At 36.9% G+C, this 21,111-nt stretch overlaps 1 protein-coding gene across 1 annotated transcript in view; it reads right to left on the bottom strand.

Moving 5' to 3' along the window:
• The window catches only part of Sntg1 (syntrophin gamma 1), an 826,637-nt gene that overhangs the window by 250,182 nt on the left and 555,344 nt on the right, over positions 1–21,111 (bottom strand). Inside the window, exon 15 of the mRNA XM_036179958.1 lies at positions 7,929–8,011. Coding sequence (XP_036035851.1) covers positions 7,929–8,011 — 83 coding nt within the window. The remainder of the gene's footprint in view (positions 1–7,928; positions 8,012–21,111) is intronic.

Genomic DNA, 21,111 nt, shown 5'->3' with positions numbered 1-21,111 from the left:
AAATAATTATCCACCATGATCAAATAGGCTTCATCCCAGGGATGCAAGGCTGGTTCAACATACGAAAGTCCGTCAATGTAACATACCATATAAACAAACTCAAAGAAAAAAAAAAAAACACATGATCATCTCACTAGATGCAGAAAAGGAAAAAAGAAAGCATCTTCAACAAATGGTTCTGCCATAACTGGATGTCAAAGTGTAGAAGGCTGCAAATAGATCCATATCTCTCACCGTGCACAATACTTAAGTCCTAGTGGATCAAAGACCTCAACATAAATCCAGTTATTCTGAACCTGATAGAAGAGAAAGTAGTAGTCTTGAATGCATTGGTACCAGAGATCACTTTCTAAATATAACACCAGTAGCACAGTCACTGAGAGAAACAGTCAATCAATGGGACCTGTTGGAACTGAGAAACTTTTGTCGAGCAAAGGACATGGTCAACAAGACAAAGTGACAGACTACAGAATGGGAAAAGGTCTTCACCAACCCCACATCTGTCAGAGGGCTGATTTCCAGAACATATAAAGAACTCAAGAAATTAGACATCAAAATGCCCAACAGTCCAATTAAGAAACGGGCTATAGAACTATACAGAGTATTTTCAACAGAGGAAGTTCAATTGGCTGCAAGTCATTTAAGGAATTGCTCAACATCCCTAATTATCTGGGAAATGCAAATTATAATGACTCTGTGATACATCTTACACCTGTGAGAATGGCTAATATCAAAAACACAGAAGACAGCTTATGCTGGAGAGGATGTGGAGCAAGGGGAACTCTCCTCCACTGCTCGTGGGAATGCATGCTTTTTCAGCCACTTTGGAAATCAATATGGCGCTTCCTTAGAAAATTGGGAATCCATCTCCCCCAAGACCCAGCTGTAGCATTCTTGGGTATATACCCAAGGAATGCTCAATCATACCACAAGGGCATTGGCTCAGCTATGTTCATATCAGCATTGTTTGCAATAGCCAGAACCTGGAAACAACCTAGATGTCCTTCAGTTGAAGAATCGATAAAGAAACTATGGTGCATATACACAATGGAGTACTACTCAGCAGGGAAAAACAATGACATCCTGAGGTTTGCAGGCAAATGGATGGGTCTAGAAAAAAATCATCCTGAGTGAGGTAACCCAGACTCAGAAGGACAAACATGGCATGTACTCACTCATAGGAGGATACTAAGATGTAAAACAAAGATGACTAGACTGCTACACAACTCCAGGGAGGCTACCTAGAAAATGCTACCCCAGGAAAGACACGGGAATCACCCAATGACAGAGAAATGGATGCGATCTACATGAACAAGCTGGAAGACAGAGGAAGAAATGAAGGGAAAGAAATGAGGGAAAGAAAGTTTAGGGGAACAGGAGATCCCAGCTGGATCAAGAACAGAAAGGGAGAACAAGGAATAACAGACCATGATAAATGAAGACCACATGAGAGCAGAAATAGGCAGAGTGCTGGAGAGGTCCCCAGAAATCCACAATGATACATCCTCTGTAGACTGCTGGCAATGGTCCAGAGAATGCCTGATCTGACCTAGTCTGGTGATCAGATGGCCAAACACCCTAACAGTCGTGCTGGAACTCTCATCCAACAACTGATAGAAGTGGATGCAGAGATCCTCAGCCAGGCCCCAGTTGGAGCTCCAGATGTCCAATTTTCGAGAAAGAGGAGGGACTGTGAGACTGTGAATTGCTGAGAACAAAATTGGAAAAAGCACAGGGACAAATAGCCAAATGAAAGGAAAGCACATGAATTATGAACCAAAGGCTGTTGTGTCCCCAGCTAGATCAAGCCCTCTGGATAAGTGACACAATTGCATAGCTTGAACTGTTTGGGAGGCATCCAGGCTGTGGGTCTGGGACCTGTCCTTAATGCATGAACTGGCTGTTTGGAACCTTGTGCTTACACAGGGACACATTGCTCAGCCTGGAAGGAGGGAACTGCACCTGCCTGTACTGAATCCTCCAGGTTTAAATGAATCCCCAGGGGAGTCTTGGCCCTGGAGGACATGTGAATGGGGGGGAGGGGATGGGGAGAATATGGTGGTGGGGACGGTAGGGGAGAGGACAGGGGAACCCATGGCTGATGTGTAAAATTAAAACACAAATATTATAATAGTAATAAAAAATAATAAGTAAACACACACACACACACACACACACACACACACACACACACACACACACAAAGCCTAACAGTCTCTGCTTTGTGTAAACTCTTATCTGCTTTTATAACCCTGAAAGAATTCAAGTCTTGTGACCTTGCTTTGGCCAAAGAATTGCTGATTGTATGAGTTTATAAACTGGAAACTTCAGAAAATGAGAAAGAGAACTAAGATGCAAAGAAGGGAGAACAATAGAAAAAAGATGCAGAGCATCATGCAAGAGAGGAGATAAGTAGGAGAGCAGAAAAGAGGCTGTGTAGAGATAGTTGATTTAGAAGAATAAAGTGAATGGACTGAAAGAGCTCAGTGTACTTTTGATATTCATTCCTAAGATTAAATCCTCAACTGGTTGTTAAATTCTTCCATGGACTCTGAGAAAGGGCTATAAGGGGCTGGACCCCAATCATTCTTGTTAAGTTACTATAACACTTTCATAACGCTGTTAGGAGTCATTTGAAATGATATGTTATATGAATGAAAATGATAACAATGAAAATATGTCATCATTGCAATTTAATACTTTCATAATTTAATATGGAACACTAATTTTCCTATTCTGTACTTCTGTGTAAAAATAATGAAACCTACCCAACTTCAACTTTTAGAATGATACAGCCTGATGTATATGTTCCTGTAGATCATAGTCACAGTTGAATATTTAATATCATTAAAGATAATTCTTATTTATTTTAATCATGAAGATATATAGTTTAGGGTTTCTTTTACTAACAGTTGTCATATATTTATGGTCATTTATATAGTGGCTTACAACAACAACTACAAGATTTTGAGAAGCACATTTTCAAGAAATTTACTTCAAATATCAAGAATTTTGTTTTCTTCAAATTTTAACCAGGTGCATGTAACAGGCAGCATTTACATAATAATTGCTTACAACAGAATTTTCTCCAACACTTCATACACATTACATGATGGCTTTGACAAACAACCAAATTGACAAAATAGAACTGAATGTGGAACAAAATGCCAGCCCAGATATATTTTAAAGTAAGTAGGCATAGAAAACTGACTCTAGGTATAAGGATGAGGAATATATTTTCAAAGTTGTGTGATCTGACTCTCTGAGTAAGTGTTATTTTCTCAAAACAAATTTCTTCATTTTGCCTGGGGCAGAGGGAATTAAGCATTGGGGTTTGACTCAGGTTACTCCACTTCGGTAAAACATGAGATATTTGTGTCCTTGAAATTAGTGACATTTTTGTCCATCAAGGAATAGACATTAAAAAATAGCAATTTATTTTTTCATATTTAAGGTTTGATTTCTCTTGGTTTTTAAAGAGTTTTCATAAGGAAATTTCAGCAAAACAATATCCAGTTACACAAAATTTGTTTTAAAAATAGTACATAGATATTCAAAATGCAGTTCCATAAAATAACCTGGTTTTTAAACAAAGTTATAACAACTGTAAATCTGAGAGTAGAGAGAATTCCTAGTTTCCCCTACTGTATTGAAGATTATCCACAGCATGGAAGGGAAATTGAATTGCGCCAGCTACACTCAGGTCAGACAGGAGAATCAATAGATTCCCTCAAGAGGAGCAAAGCCACATTCGGTAGTAGTCTTACAGCTTTCAGATCTCAACTAAATCCATGATCAGAGTCTTCACAGCCCTCTAGTTCTTCTATTCTTTACATCAAACTTGATTAAAATTTTTGAGCTAAGAAACCATAATTAACTACTCCCTATAATACCCCATAAAGTGCCTCTATAGAGTTCAGCAAGACTTCATTTCATGGAAATAGACAAGCACTTTCTCATTATAAATGTACTTTATTTAAATTTTCATGTTGATTATTCTTCTTTACATCATAATTATAAGATTTCATTACAGTAAAATATATCCAGCAATGTGATAATATATTTCAATATTAATGATGTGAATAATAATACAATGTGAATGAACCTATATCAATGTAGAATCTATGTGGCATATGGTATTCAAACTCTATACAACTGTCTATGCTAAAAACAGTGAGGCTGCAAAATTAGTAGTAATTGCTATGCCCAAATGGTAGGTTTCTAAAGAATGACATTGTAATCTTATTATAAAGCAAGGCAATGAGTAGAAAAGAAACTATAATGATTCCTTCCCTTACGCCTTTAATCATGATTTCTCTACTTGCCATTACTACAGAGGAGGTGAAGGACTTTAGACAAAATCTAGATTAAGAACATGGGATACATTTTCTGTCTTATAAACATAACTAATGGGGATCTCAGAGGAAACCTGGAAGATTGGAGGATACACAGGATGATGTAGTTGATTAATTGGCAAAGATTTGTTCCATCTCTTCTGATGGTCATCCAGAGGAGGCTTTTCTTGTTGCCTCTACCAAATCACACAGAATACATGGACTGAAGTTCAGGACCTGTGAATCTCAGGCAAACACTTGAATGAAGCTGTCAGCAATGAAAAGACACAGCTGGTCACATCACCAGCACACGCACAGTAAATGAGAATAATGGGCACCAAGGAAAGGATGTTCAGCAAACAGTTATAAGAGAGAGAGAGAGAGAGAGACAGAGACAGAGACAGAGACAGAGACAGAGAGAGAGTGTATGTGTGTGTGTAACGCAAGCTCAGTGGAACATCACTTGCCTAACATGCATGATGCCCTTGATTCAGCTAAGCAACACAGTCAGAGACACCCCCCCCACACCTCCACACACACACCCACAAACATATACACAAATACAATCATTTGTAACTAAGATTAGATCACTGTTTCCTTGTGTGTGTAACTATTTTGCTCACTTGAACACCAGAGTTTTCAGATCTTGGTATCACCAGGAGATCAGTGTTTTGGTTTTATCTATTATAAAACAATTATTTCTGCTGTAAGTAAAATTAAAAGGAATTTTAATGAACTATATCCAGAAGTTGTTGGACTGATAAAAGTCTTACGTTTCCACCAATAGCCATTGCTCTTATAAATGTTCCTCACAAAGTCACGAACTTTAGACTGACAGCTTTGGAACTTGCATGGAACAAGACTGGACCCTCTGCATACAGTAGACAATTGTGTAGCTTGGTCTGTTTGAGGGCCCCCTGATAGTGGTATTAGGATCTATCCCTGGTGCATGAGTTGGCTTTCTGGAGTCCATTACTCATGGTGGGATGCCTTGACCACCCTTGATGCAGGGAGGCGGGGTGTGGTCCTTCCTTAACTGAATGTATCAGGCTTTGCTGACTGTCCATGGGAGGCCTTATCATTTTGGAAGAAGAAACACTGTATTTTGGGGATGGGGAGGCTTGGGGGAGAGTGAGTGGAGGGATGAGAGGGAGATCTGTGGTTAGTCTGTAAAATGAATAATAAAGTTTTTAAAGAAAAAAAATTCTGCATGAACAAGGGTGGTTAGGAACACTGCGATGATATTTTATTTCATGATGAAATATGGTTATATATTAGTTGTGCTTTGATAAACAAAGTTTGACTGGAGATCAGGGGGGAAAGGCCATCTATTTTAAGTAAGCAATGTTAGGCAGCACATGCCCTTAATTCATCACTTATCAGGCAGGGTCTCTGTGTATTCAAGATCATACTAGGGAAGAGAGAGCTAAGAGTGGTGAAACATGCCTTTAATCTCAGTACAAACCATAGAGACCTGGAGGTCAGTACAGATAGTCAGTCACAAGGAAGTGAGGTAGCTGGGCTAAGAACCAATAAGAGGGCAGAAAAGCAAGGCATGGAAAGGTGTGGGTAGATAGGAAGTAGCTCACATTTGGAACCTACAAAGTGGGTGAGGTAAGGCAGCTGGCAGCATCTCCCTATTTCCCTGATCTCTCTAAAGCTTTCATTCCTATATTTGGCTGTGTGTTTTTATTTAATAAGGCCATTTAGAAATTCATCTACAGAATACCACAAGAACATGGCCCACAGAACCAACATGGTGACTTTCAGAGATCGTGGAGCCTGTAGGGGTCTGATCTAGGTCTGCTGCATTTATGTATTGTCTGAGTAGCTTGGTGTTCTTGTGGCATTCCTAAATGGGAGCAGAGACTGTCTCTGAATCTTTTGCCAGATTTTGGGACCCTTTTCCTCATAGTGGGTTGCCTCATTCAGCTTTGATGTGATGATACCTGGTCATATTGTAGTTTGTTATGCCTTGTTTGGTTGACATCCATGGGGGACCTGTTCCTGTCTGAGGGGATGCAGGGGGCATGGCCCTGTGTAGAGTGGAGAGAAGGGAAAATGGAGTTGTGATGTAATATGAGAAAATAATTTAAAAAAGAAATTAAGAAGTAATGGATAAAGAATAAGTGATAAATATACACAATGGAATTTTATTCAGCCATGAAGGAGATGGAGTAGAGGAACTAGATTGTAAGAAAATAGATAGAACTAGAGGCTATCTTGTTAAGTGAAATAAGTCAGTTTCTTGCAGATATGTAAGCATGTTTTCTTTCATATATAGAATCAAGGGTGGGTAAGGTAGGAAGATAAAAGGAATACAGTTATGGATATGAAATAATAAAAAGTGATGGAGAAGAGAATAATAAAAAGTGACAGAAAGGTGTATGCAATCATGAAATGTCATATACATGTATGGAAACATTGTAATGAGACTCCTTATGGTTTACAAATTATATATATGTTTTTTTTTCTCTGTGTAGCTTTGCACCTTTTTCCTGGAACTCAATTGTAGCCCAGGCTGGCCTCAAGCTCACAGAGATCCACCTGGCTCTCCCTCCCCAGTGCTGGGATTAAAGGCATGCACCATCACTTCCCGGCTTTTTTGTTTTTTTTTGAGCTGAGGATTGAACCCCAGTCCTTGCATGTGCTAGGCAAGCGCTCTACCACTGAGCTCAATCACCAACCACAAATAATATATATTAAAAAAAATTGAAAAATTTCTTTCATGCTATGAGTTAAAAAATGTTCCTAATTACAAAATAAATGAATAAATAAATTTGATAATAAACCTGAAAAACCTATGTTATCCAGCTATAGAATAATGCCAATATAATGGGAAATATCAAAAGTTGCTTGGACTTACAAATGTTCAAAGACAATCTTTTGAAAGAAAATTTCATAATTAGATAATTATTACTAATATTGAATGAATAGTGCATTTTTAGAGCTCAGAAAAATAAATATGTATTGCATGTCAATTTTGCTAGTTCATACTTAAGTCTACTTGAAACCAGAGAGAATAGTTTTTTTCTTTAGAATGTGTTTTGAATGCTAAAATAAGAAATACCAAAAATATTTAATAAAAATAACTAATTTACTCAAAAACAAATGTGGAAAATAAACACTAAAATTCAATATAATTCATTAAAGCTAATGTACTAAATGCATATTTTGTTGCTTATACATGTAGTTTAATATTCATTGTTCCTTACCATAATTTATATGCTAGATTTTTCTTTCCTTATAGTAATTCCATGATATGCATAAAGATTACAAAAAAATGACACTCTATGTGGCATGCAATGCCCTAAAATGATGATATCTCTCTGAGTGTCTTAGTACTAAGTCTCTAACACTTACAGAGAATTTAAGAATGCATGCCTGGAAAAAATGAATATCATGTAAAATAGCTGGCTGCTTGTTTTTCCTTCTGGCTTGTCTTGTCACTTAAATGATAGTGAACTCAACAAAGAGTCCAGGTTTATCAGAGAAATTAGACTCAACAATAGTACTATCAAATCACCAGTACAGGTATATTCTGTTCTTATGTCATCCTTATTAATACATCTCAACTGTGTCCAGCTGTCTTACTGTGTTGTTTGGATGGTAGTTGAGGTGCAAGCCACTGTCACAAAGAGGAGAAGAGGTACCACTGCTTTGGTCACTTGGAGCACCTGCAGGAGACAAAAGCATAATACAATGTCATGCTATTCTAGAATTAATTTGTCCAGTTCATATTATTTTCAATAATAATATGAAAATTGAAAAATAAAACACAAAGAAATTTGACTTACACCTAAGGCAGAGTTTGGCAAATAATATAAGTCTTGGTAAAGAGAGAGAGAGAGAGAGAGAGAGAGAGAGAGAGAGAGAGAGAGAGAGAGAGAGAGAGAGAGAGAGAGAGAGAGAGAGAGAGAGAGAGAGAGAGAGACGGAGAGAGAGAGACAGAAACAGACAGAGACACAGAGAGAGACTCTTCTGAATTTCAGAAACACCAGACTTTCTTAAAAATATTATATTCTGTTTTTCCCATTACTCATTCCAAGAGAAGCCAGAAGATAGTACAAAATCTTCTAGAACTGGAGTTACAGAAGGTTGTGAGCCATAACAGTGTGTTAGAAATAAAATCTGTGTCCTCTCTAGAGCAGCCAGGGTTATTAAATGCTGAGCCATTTCTCTAATCCCTCTACCCAGACTTTTAACATTGAAATGTTTTGTTAATCTGTAAAGTTTCATTTTATGTTTTGTTTCAAAGTATGGACTGATTCTATCAGTAGAAACTGAAGATTCACATGTGCTCTTAGTATGTATTCAAAAGTCCTCATCAAATCTTCATTTTGTGACATTACAAAGCAAAAATATACATTCAAATATTATAAAAATATAGCAACACATATTTTAAATTTAATAATTAATTTAAAAAATTATTCATTCTAATCAATTTAAATCATTGAATAATGTACTAAAGGTACACAATTTTTCAAAGATATCATTGCATAGAAATTACAAGAACCCTGACTTCTGATTTTTCACTGTGACCAGACATTATTAATTTGGAGTTTCTAAAATATATGACTAACCAATTATTTTTTGAAAAATCACAGGTGAGTTTAAGCACCAAATTTCTTAGGAAGGTTTTAATTCCTAACATGATACATTCAAGACTTGTTCTATTTTTTTATTACTCAAAATGCTTTAGATTTCCTGCAGCAAATAAATCATTTGCCTGGATTAAATTTGTCCATTCTTGAAGGGCAAAATTTTGTAGTTAGGTGATAACTAGTGTGATGACTCTGTGGTTAAAAGCACATGCTACTTTTGCAGGGATCCTGGGTTCAATTTGCAGCACCAGCATGGTAGCTCAGAGACAGCTGTACCTCTAATTCCTAGGAATATGACTTTGTTTTGGAGCTGAGGACCAAACCCAGGGCCTTGTGCTTGCTAGGCAAGCGCTCTACCACTAAGCAAAATCCTCAACGGAAATTTGATATTGTATGGACCTGAGTATTAAAAGCTCATGGTATACTTACATGTAAGCTTAAAAATACATACATATATAAAACAAGAATAAAAAATAGTCTACAGAGGATGTACCATTGTGGATTTCTGGAGACCTCTCCAGCACTCTGCCTATTCCTGTTCTCATATGGTCATCATTTATCATGGTTTGTTATTCCCTGTTGTCCCTTTCTGTTCTTGATCCAGATGGAATCTCCTGCTCCCCTAAGTAATCTTTCCCTCGAACTTTGACCTTCATTACTCCCACTGTCATCCAGATTGTTCACGTAGATCTCATCCATTTCTCTGTCATTGGGCAATCCCTGTGTCTTTCCTAGGGTCCCGTTTTCAAGGTAGCCTCCCTGGAGTTGTGTAGCAGTCTAGTCATCATTCTTTTACATCTAGTATCCTACTATGAGTGAGTACATACCATGTTTCAGAGTCTAGGTTACCTCACTCAGAATGATTTTTTTCTAGATCCATCCATTTGTCTGCAAACCTCATGATGTCATTGTTTTTCTATGCTAAGTAGTACTCCATTGTGTATATGTACCGTATTTTCCTTTTTCATTATTAATTTGTGTGTTAATTTTACATATCAGCCATGGGTTCCCTGTCCTCCCCCCTCCTGCCCCCCCCACCACCACATTTCCCCCCATCCCCTCCCTTCCATTCACATTCCTCCAGGGCCAAGAATCCACTGGGGATTCATTTAAAGCTGGTGGATTCAGAACAGGCAGGTCCAGTCACCTCCTTCCAGGCTGAGCAAAATAAGCACAAGGTTCCAAACAGCCAGCTCATGCACTAAGGACAGGATGCCTCCCAAACAGTTCAAGCTATGCAATTTTCTCACTTATCCAGAGGGCCAGATACAGCTGGGGACCCAACAGCCTTTGGTTCATAATTCATGTGCTTCCCTTTCATTTGGCTAGTTGTCCCTGTGCTTTTTCCAATCTTGTTCTCAACAATTCACACTCTTACAGTCCCTCCTCTTTCTTGAAAATTGGACATCTGGAGCTCCACCTGGGGCCTGGCTGAGGATCTCTGCATCCACTTCTATCAGTTATTGGATGAGAGTTCCAGCACAACTGTTAGGGTGTTTGGCCATCTGATCACCAGACTAGGTCAGATCAGGCTTTCTCTGGACCATTGCCAGCAGTCTACAGAGGATGTATCACTGTCAATTTCTGAGGACCTCTCCAGCACTCTGCCTATTCCTGTTCTCATGTGATGTTCATTTATCATGGTCTATTATTCTTTGTTCTCCCTTTCTGTTCTTGATCCAGCTGGGATCACCTGCTCCCCTAACCTATGTTTCCCTTATTTCTTTCCCTTTATTTCTCTCGCTGTCATCCAGGTTGTTCATGTAGATCTCATCCATTTCTCTGTCATTGGGTGATCCTGATGATTTCCTAGGGTCCTGTTTTCTAGGTAGCCTACCTGGAGTTGTGTAGCAGTCTATTCATCTTTGTTTTACATCTAGTATCCTCCTATGAGTACATACCATGTTTGTCCTTCTGAGTCTGGGTTACCTCATTCAGGATGATTTTTTTCTAGATCCATCCATTTGCCTGCAAACCTCTTGATGTCATTGTTTTTCTTTGCTGAATAGTACTCCATTGTGTATATGTACCATATGTTCTTTATCCATTCTTCAGTTGAAGGGCATCTAGGTAGTTTCCAGGTTCTTGCTATTGCAAAAAAATGCTGATATTAACATAGCTGAGCCAATGCCCTTGTGGTATGATTCTGAGTCTTGGGGGAGATGGATTCCCAATTTTCTAAGGAAGCGCCATATTGATTTCCAAAGTGGCTGAACAAGCTTGCAATCCCACCAGGAGTGGAGAGTTCCCCTTGCTCCACATCCTCTCCAGTATAAGCTGTCTTCTGTGTTTTTGATATTAGCCATTCTCACAGGTGTAAGGTGGTATCTCAGAGTCACTTTGATTTGCATTTCCCAGATAATTAGGGATGTTGAGCAATTCCTTAAATGACTTGCAGCCAATTGAACTTCCTCTGTGGAGAATTCTCTGTTTAGTTCTATAGCCCATTTCTTAATTGGACTGTTGGGCATTTTGATGTCTGATTTCTTGAGTTCTTTATATATTCTGGAAATCAGCCCTCTGTCAGATTTGGGGTTGGTGAAGACCTTTTCCCATTCTGTAGGCTGTTGCTTTGTCTTGTTGACTGTGTCCTTTGCTCTGCAAAAGCTTCTCAGTTCCAACAGGTCCCATTGATTAATTGTTTCTCTCAGTGTCTATGCTACTGGTGTTATATTTAGAAAGTGATCTCTGGTGCATTCAAGACTACTTCCAACTTTCTCTTCTATCAGGTTCAGAATAACTGGATTTATGTTGAGGTCTTTGATCCACTTGGACTTAAATTTTGTGCATGATGACAGACATGGATCTATTTGCAGCCTCCTACATGTTGACATCGAGTTTTGCCAGCACCATTTGTTGAAGATGCTTTCTTTTTTCCATTGTAAAGTTTTGGCTTCTTTGTAAAAAATTATATGTTCATAGGTATGTGGGTTAATATCAGGGTCTTCAATTCAATTCAATTCCATTTGTCCACATGACAGTTTTTATGCCAGTACCAAGCTGTTTTTATTATTGTAGCTCTTAAGTAGAGATTGAGGTGGGGGATTGTGATGCCTCCAGATGCTGTTTTATTGTGCAAGATTCTTTTGGCTCTCCTGGGTTTTTTGTTTTTCCATATGAAGTTGAGTATTATTCTTTCCAGGTCTGTGAAGAATTGTGTTGGTAATTTCATGGGGATTGCATTGAATCTGTAGATTGCTTTTGGTAAGTTTGCCATTTTTATTATGTTAATCCTTCCTATTCATGAGCATGGGAGATCTTTCCATTTTCTGACATCTTCAATTTCTTTTTTTCAGGGACTTAAATTTCTTGTCATATAGGTCCTTACCATGCTTATTTAGAGTAACCCCAAGGTATTTTATATCATTTGTTCCTTTTGTTAAGGGTGATGTACCTCTGATTTCTTTCCCAGCCTGTTTGTCTATTGTATATAGGAGGGCTACTGATTTTTTTTAAATTGATCTTGTATCCTGCTATGTTGATGAAGATAATTTATTAGCTGTATCAGTTCCTTGGTTGAATTTTTGGGGTCAGTTATGTATACTATTCTGTCATCTGCAAATATTGAAAGCTTGACTTCTTCCTTTCCAATTTGTATCCCATTAATCTCCTTACGTTGTCTTATTGCTCTGGCTAGAACTTCAAGTTCTGTATTGAATAATTATGGGGAGAGGGGACAGCCTTGCCTTGTTCCTGATTTTAGTGGTATTGCTTTGAGTTTCTCTCCATTGAATTTGATGTTGGCTGTTGGCTTGCTGTAGATTGCCTCTATTATGTTTAAGTGCATTCCCTGTATTTCTGATCGCTCCAAGACCTTTATCATGAAGGGGTGTTAGATTTTGTCAAATGCCTTTTCTGCGTCTATGATACATCCCCTGTATACTGCTGACAATGGTCAAGAGTAAGCCTGATCTGACCTAGTATGGTGATCAGATGGCCAAACACCCTAAAGATCATGCTGGAACTCTCATCCAATAACTAATGGAAGTGGATCCAGAGATCCTCAGCCAGGCCCCAGGTGGAGTTCCAGGAGTCCAATTGTTGAGAAAGAGGAGGGAGTGTAAGAGTGTGAATTGTTGAGACCAAGATTGGAAAAGCACAGGGACAAATAGCCAAACAAATGGAAGCACATGCATTTTGAACCACAGGCTGTGGAGCACCCACCTGGAGCAGGCCCTCTGGATAAGTGAGACAATTGAATAGCTTGAACTGTTTGGGAGGCACCCAGGCAGTAGGACCCAGACCTGTTAGTGCATGAGCTGGCTGTTTGGAAACTTGGGCTTAAACAGAGACACTTTGCTTAGCCAGAAGGAGGGGACTAGACCTGCCTGTACTGAATCCACCAAGTTTAAATGAATCCCTAAGGGTGTCTAGGCACTGGAGGTGATGGGAATGGAGGGGAGGGGCTGGGGGGAAGGTGGTTTCATGGATGAGAGGAGGGAAGACAAGGGAACCCATGGCTTATGTGTAAAATTAAAACACAATATAATAAATTAAATAGAGAATAAAACATAGTTTATCTTAAAATTTACACCTTTTTTCTATTTCATGTAAATTTTAAATGTATTTTTTATTTTTATAACATTATTTCAACGTCTTTTTTTTGAAATATATCCATTTTAACTTGACTATGTTTACATGTTTAAATGTGATAGCATCAAATGATACCTATTTCTTGAAAACACAAAAAATCAAATTCTGTGACTGTATTTTAAAATATCATAGAGAAAAAATAAAATTATAAATGAATACACAAAAAGAATCCACCTGTAATTTCAATCTTATATACTTATGTCAGAAAAATTTAGTGGAATAGAAATTAAAATTAAACAAGTAAAACAAGTAATTAAAAATAAAACAAAAGTTATATAGCAGTTAAATTTATGGCAAGAACTATGTAGAAAAGAGGAGAAAGTACAAGTTAGCAGTATCAAGAAGGCTAGTATATACTTAAGAAAAAACTGAAAGGATGTTATTATAAGTTAATATTAATACATTGACATCTTCATTTAAATGAGAAGTAACGTAAAAAGAATCTAGCTAATTTTATAAAAAAAACTACAAATAATTTATTCTAGAGACTAAGTAATATAAAAGAATACTTACATTCCATTATAAAATTATTTTTATTAAACAATTAAGATAATGGTGGTACATCAGAGTGAATTTCATTATATAAAATTTAATCTAACATTGGTGTTCACAATAGATATTTGGAGCAAGTTTATGGCCCACACTTCCGGCAGAAGCCTTGTCTTCCACCAAAGGCCAGGCCAGCATCCTGAATCCAAATAAGACTGCTTCCCAAAACACCAGCACTTGCCCAGCATAACTCCAATTGCCCTTCCTCTCCTCATCACTATATCCTGGACCACACCTCTGGCAGTAGGGTTCTACTCCATCCAAGGCCAGGAAAGAACCCTGATTCCCAGATGTCAGACCAGTATCCTGAATCTTAGAGACCAGGCCAAATCCCTGAAAAACAGGCAGAAGCCTCCTACCACAACAGAAGCCAGAACTGCATCTGAATCCCAGAAGACTCTTGGGCCAGATCAGAGGCCATGCACATTCATAGCCAGAATATCAGACCAAAACTTGGGGAAAAAAACTCCCTGCTAGATCAGAGGCCATCTAAACCATCAGAAGTTTAGCCACCAACACAGGCAGAGATCTTCTACTTAACAACTAGTCGAGTAATCCAATAAACTAGAGAGGAAACAGAAACAAAGGAAGAAAACACTCATTCAACAAAGAATAATTTTGAAAAAGTGGCAACTAGGTTTATAATCACTCCAAATTCAGATATCTAAACCTATGTGAAAGAACACAAACAACAAAACCCAGGGCAATATGTCACAACCAGAACACAGCTATCTCAATACAAGCCCTGAATATTCCAACAGCTGAACTAAAAGAAAATAATCTTAAAACTAAATTTATGATGGAGATAGAGGTCCTCAAAAAGGACCCTAAAAAGGCAGCCACAAAATTGGAAGAATTCAGCAAATCCCTTAAAAAAATGACAAGAAAGCCAAGAAAAATCATACAAGCATACAAACACCTGAAGAAAATTATTCCAGACATGAAAATCTAAATAAAAGCAATAAAGGAAAGACAAATTGAGAGAATTCAGAAAAGAGAAAATCTGGAGAAATGAATAGGAACTATAAACAGAACCATCACTAAAGAATTCAAGAAATGGAGGAGAGACTCTAAGGTGTTGAAGATACAATAAAAGAAATAGATTCATTTGTCAAAAAATGTAATATCTAAAGGACGTCTCACACAAAACATCCAGGATATCTGGGACACCATGAAATAAAACAGACCTGATAATAATTTGAAAAAAAGAAGAGTGAACTCTAAAAATCCCAGAAAATAGATTTAACAAAACCATAGAAGGAAATTCCCCTAAGCAAACATGCCTATAAAAGTAGAAGAAGCTTACAGAATAGCAAATAGATTGGGTCAGAAAAGAAAGCCCCCATATCACATAAAAATCAAAACACAAAAATACAAAACAAAGAAATAATATTACAAGCTGTAAGATAAAAAAGCCAAGTAACATCTAATGGCAGACTTATAACTGACTTGTCAGCAGAGTCAATAAAAGCCAAAATGGCCTAGATGGATGTTCTGCAGACTCTAAGAGACCACGCATGCTAGCCCAGACTACTATTGCCAGAAATCCTTACAAGACATTTCATGACAAAATATAATTTAAACAATGTCTAACCAAAAATCTATACATAGATTACTAGGTACTAAAAATATAGTTCCAACCTATGGTAATTAAATACACTCAGGAAAACACAGGCAATAGATAGTCTCACACCAGAAATCCAAAGAAGGGAAACATGCACACACACACACACATACATACACACACACACACACACACACACACACACACACACACACACACACACACACACACACACACACAACCACCACAACCAACAACATAATAACAGGAATCAACAATCTGTGGTCATTAATAAGTCTCAATATCAGTAGACTTGGTTGGCCAATAAAAAGCAACAATCCAGCAGAATGGAAATGAAAACAAGATTGACCCTTCTGCTGCATATAAGAAATACACCTCAATATTAAAGACAGATATTACCTCAGAGTAAAGGGTTGGAAAAAGTTTTTCCAATCAAATGGACCTAAAAAGCAAGTGGGTTTAACTATCCTAATATCTAATAAAATAGACTTTAAACAAAAATTAATCAGAAGAGACAAAGGACATTTCATACTCTTTAAAGGAAAATCTAACAGTATGAGGTCTCACTTCTGAATACCTATTCCCAAAGTTCCAGGGCATTCAGATTTGTAAAAGGAAGATTTTTAAAGCTAAAACCATACATGGAATCTCACACATTAATAGTAGAAAGCTTCACCACCCCAGTCTCATCAATGTACAAGTTGTTCAGACAGAAACTAAACAGAAATAATGGTACTAACACATAGCAAAATGGAAAATCTAAAGGAAATTGATAAATTTATGGATGTATATAATCTACCAATGTTAAATCAAGATGGGAAAATATTTTAAATAGATGCATAACACTAATGGGATATAGTCATCAATTTAAAATGTCATAATTAAGTAAGCCAGTGTCAGATCAATTCAGCTCAGAATTCTATCAGATCTTCAAACAACTAATACCAATACTCCAAAAATCATTCAATAAAAAAGTAAGAAAATATTTCACAATTCCTTTTACAAAACCAGTATTACCCTGATACCAAAATCAGAAAAACCTAAAAATAAAAGATAATTGTAGACCAAGAGACCTGATAATCCTGGATATAAGAATTCTCAATAAAGTACTTGCAAATTGAATTCAAGAACACATCAAAAATTGTATCCATTATGATCAACTTGGACTCATCCCAGAGATGCTGGATGGTTCAATATACATAACTTAACAAATTTAAGGCACCACATAGATTCTCAAGCAAAGAAACCACATGATTATCTTGTTAAATGTAGAAGAGAGCCAGGCGGTGGTGGTGCACACCTTTAATCCCAGCACTTGGGGGACAGAGGCAGGTGGATATTTGTGAGTTTAAGGCCAAGCTGGGCTACAAAGTGAGTTTCAGGAAAGGTGCAAAGCACAAAGTTACACAGAGAAACCCTGTCTTGAAAAACACAAACAAACAAACAAACAAATAACACACAGAAAAGATTTTTCACAAAATTTTGTATCCATCATGATAAAATTCCTAGAGAGACAGGAAAACAAGGGATAAGTCTCAACATAATAAAGACAATTTACAATGAGCACAGGCAATATTATTCTAAACAGAAAAACTCAAAGTATCTTTTGGCAAAATCAGGAGAAAAAAGCAGTATAGCCATGTGGTGATATATTATTTGTATACCCCAATAAAGCTTATCTAAGAATTAGATGAAAAAGCCAGCCACTATATTAAAAATAGAGGTCTGGCAGTGGTAGCACACAACCTAAAAATCCTAGTGTTTGGGAGGCAGATATCCATCTGCAACTCTGTGAGTTCAAGGCCACACTGGGAACAGAGCCAGGAGTGGGGGCACACACCTTTAATTTCAGTGCTAGTTAAACATAGAGGTCTGAAGGTCTATACAGACAGATAGGAAGTGATAGAGCTGGGCAGAAAGAGAAAGTGCTGAAGCTTGTCAGAGAGAGGAAGTAAGATGTAGGGCACAGAAAGGCATGAGTATAAAGGAAGTAGCTCTCCATTTGTCTTAGGATTTCCTAGTGGTAAGAACATGGGTGGCTTCTTTCTTATTCTCTGATCTCTCCATTTTCACCCCAAAATCTGGCTCTGGTTTTGTTTGTTTGTTTGTTTTTTCTAAGAACATTTAGCAATTCATCTTACATCTGGTGACTCAAAGTTTCTGGCACAAATTCATGAAAACTCTCCTTGCCTGGGCTCAGACTGCCTACTTCATGTGAGCTGGAGTCTTTTTGGCTTCTTTTCTCCTTGTGGGTTGTGGGCTTTCTTTGGATCTCCATCTCTGACTGCTACCACACTAGGTAGCTGCCTTGAAACTTCCTTGGGCTTCTACTGTTGTCTTCAGTCAGCAGACTTGGTGAGTCAATTAAGCTATCTTAATGGGAGAAATTAGTTAAAATAGAAAAGTTTCCTACATTAAAAAATGGGAAACATTTTTACAATGGAGGAAATTTGGTCTTTGATAAAACATTATGCAGTCTGAAAATGGAACAATTAAATGAGATAGTAATTAATGTTGATGAGATTTATATAACATCAATTATGAATGTGATTTGTTTGGTCATTCTTGTTTCATCAATGAAAAGGTTGATAAATTTGAGTGCCAAGCTAAAAGTTTTAGAAAAACCTGTTAAAACAGATCATAGAGATATTCAGACCCAGGCAGAAGAATTTAAAGCTGAACATCTGAGCATTGAATTATACAGTTACAAAGAAACAGCCTAAGATTTTCAAACAACTAATATTAATCTATTCAATAACCTTGCAGGAACTGCCAGATGCTCAAAGCTGTGTATAGGCTAACTGGACTCCAGTGGAAATGTTACATTTGAAGAGATTTAAAGAAGCTATATTCTCATATTGTATGCATTCTCCATTTGTAAAACAGATATTAAACTTGTGTTCAACTTGTAATAGAATTATCCTTCAGGATTGGAAAGTTTTGATTACATCTTCGTAGAGTCTGGTCCATAGTTACAATGGAAAACCTAGTGGAAGGATAAGGCAAAGACAATAGAATAATGATTTAGGCCTAGAGGTATGGAAATTTCCCAAAATCAACTTCTTGGAGATAAGCAAAGACAATATTTATATGGTGGCCACACCCTAATTTTATGGTGAATGGCAACCCTGAATTCTTGGGAGTGAATTGAAGCAATAGGAAAAAATGAGTCATTTACAAATGTTATGGATGACCCAAAAGAACCCTTTATGAATTTTTTACAAAGGCTGTCCTCATCAATAAAATGATAGCAAATTCAGAAGCCAGGCAGATAATAATTGAATCTCTGACTTTTGAAAATACTAATTCAGCATGTAAAGGGGTAATTAGACCATTAAATACAAGATCAGAACCCATGGAGGAATGGATCTGAGATACAATTAATATTGAATCCCATGGCCATGATGATACTTGGAAAGGAGAAGTGATTTCCAGAGGTTTGAAGAAAATAATAATGACAGATGCTTTAACTGTGGTAAACAAAGTAACCTAAAAAGGGACTGCAAACAGGGCATTCCAGGAACAATGCTTCTCCAGGAATGATGCCAACAGAATGTCCCTCCCTTCTGGATTATGCAGAATATTTGACTAACAAATGTAGATAAACAAGGGAAAAACAAGGTAATCCTTTGCCTTTGCCATTGGGACACTCCCTGAGGGGCCTATCACAGGCCTCTGTGGCAAATTCAGTTCAGTTCTTTCTTGCCATCATAGAAGAAAACCCTTCCCATAGCAATTAAATATCCAGATGTCTGTTGTGAAAAACCAGACTGCTTTTGGTAATAGAACAGCTATAGAGCAGAGAGAAAAAAAATTCAGGAGAAACCATAAAGCAAATTTTTAGCAAATTTCTATAAATAAACAAATATCAAAAATAAATATGAATAGATGACATTCTCATTGAAGGTCTTAAAGACACAGGTATGTACATAACAATAATTTCACCAGAATCTTGGAATCCAAATTGGCCTCTTGAAGAGGTAAATGTTCACTTGTCAGCAACTGGAACATTATCTCTAGTGAAACAGAGTGCAAGATGGAAGGTTCTCCCACAGAGGATGTTAAAGAGCCCAACCCTATGCCAATATTTTGTATGACAGCTGTTGGAAGTAATATGTAAACAATTTCCTAAATCTAAAATTAATCATTACATGGGTGATATTTTACCAAGTGATTCAAATGCAGACTTTAGAAAGAATGTTTGAAGAAGTAAAGAAAATTTTGAGTTGTTGAGAATTACAAATTGCTCCTAAAACATATGAAGATTCTATTAATAGTTTAGGATATAAAATATATCTACAAAAATCAGACACCAAAAGGTGCAAATTAGGAGATCAATTACATACTCTTAATGAATTTCAAAGATTATTTGAAGATATTCCCTATCTATGGACTGCTGTTGGGGTAAAAATTGGTGAACTGAGTAATTTGTTCAAAACTTTGAAGGTGAAAAGAACTCAAATAGTCCAAGCTGAAGCTGAGAGAGAATTGGCTTTTTGTGGAAAAGAAAATACAGGATGCACATGTGCCTTGTTTGGCTCCAAAGCTTGATTACATTTTGGTTAGTTTACCCACTAAGCATTCTCCTACACGAATTTTAATACAGAGAGAAGATATCATATTGGAATGGATATTTCTACCAAATAAACAGAGCAAAAAATTAAACACTAATAGGGAAAAATTTGATTTGCTTTTAAAAGGAAAATAGAGACTTTGTTAATTAACAGGAATAGACCCAGCAGAAATTGTTGTGCCTTTAACTAATAACGAAATTGACAAGTATTGGGTAGAAAGTGAACCTTGGCAGAAAGCTTGCAGTAATTTTTTGGAAGAGATTAACCATTAATATCTCAAAAGTGACAGAATTCAACTTATGAAAGTAGTTAACTGGAACCTGCTTCACATTATATGGAAAACACCAAGATGTGGAGTCCCTATATTTCATGCAGACACAAACAAAGAAGGCCAGGCAGGCTACAAATCTAAGTAAAGTGGTTCAAAATCCTTATACTTCTGTTCAAAAATTGGAGTTATAAGCTATTCTGATGGTATTAATAGATTTTTTTCTAACCTGCTCTATTAACTTTCTAGTGGATTAATTGTTAGTGGATTGGATTTTTATGAATTGTATACAAATTTTGTATATTGATACAAATATGAGATTGATCTTGCTAGAAAAAAACGTACTATATTTCTAATCATGTTCAACATATTGTACCTATACAGTCTATTTAGCAATGTAATGTAAATCGCTAGTCCTTGAAAGTTATTATTACCAACTAATTAGGATATAAAGAAATGCAGGTGAGTAGTGAGTCATTACAATCAAACTTGTAGTCATATTAGGTATGTTTTCAAAGTCAAGCAGAAATACATTTTAGATAGTCAGGTCATCTTCAAACACTCCAGAGATCTGCAGAATATAACATTTAAGATGTTTTAATAA

This window comes from Onychomys torridus, chromosome 2 (genome assembly GCF_903995425.1).
Source record: "Onychomys torridus chromosome 2, mOncTor1.1, whole genome shotgun sequence".
NCBI lineage: Eukaryota > Metazoa > Chordata > Mammalia > Rodentia > Cricetidae > Onychomys > Onychomys torridus.
Note: the sequence above shows the minus strand (reverse complement) of the source record. Positions and strands in the feature narration are given on the sequence as shown.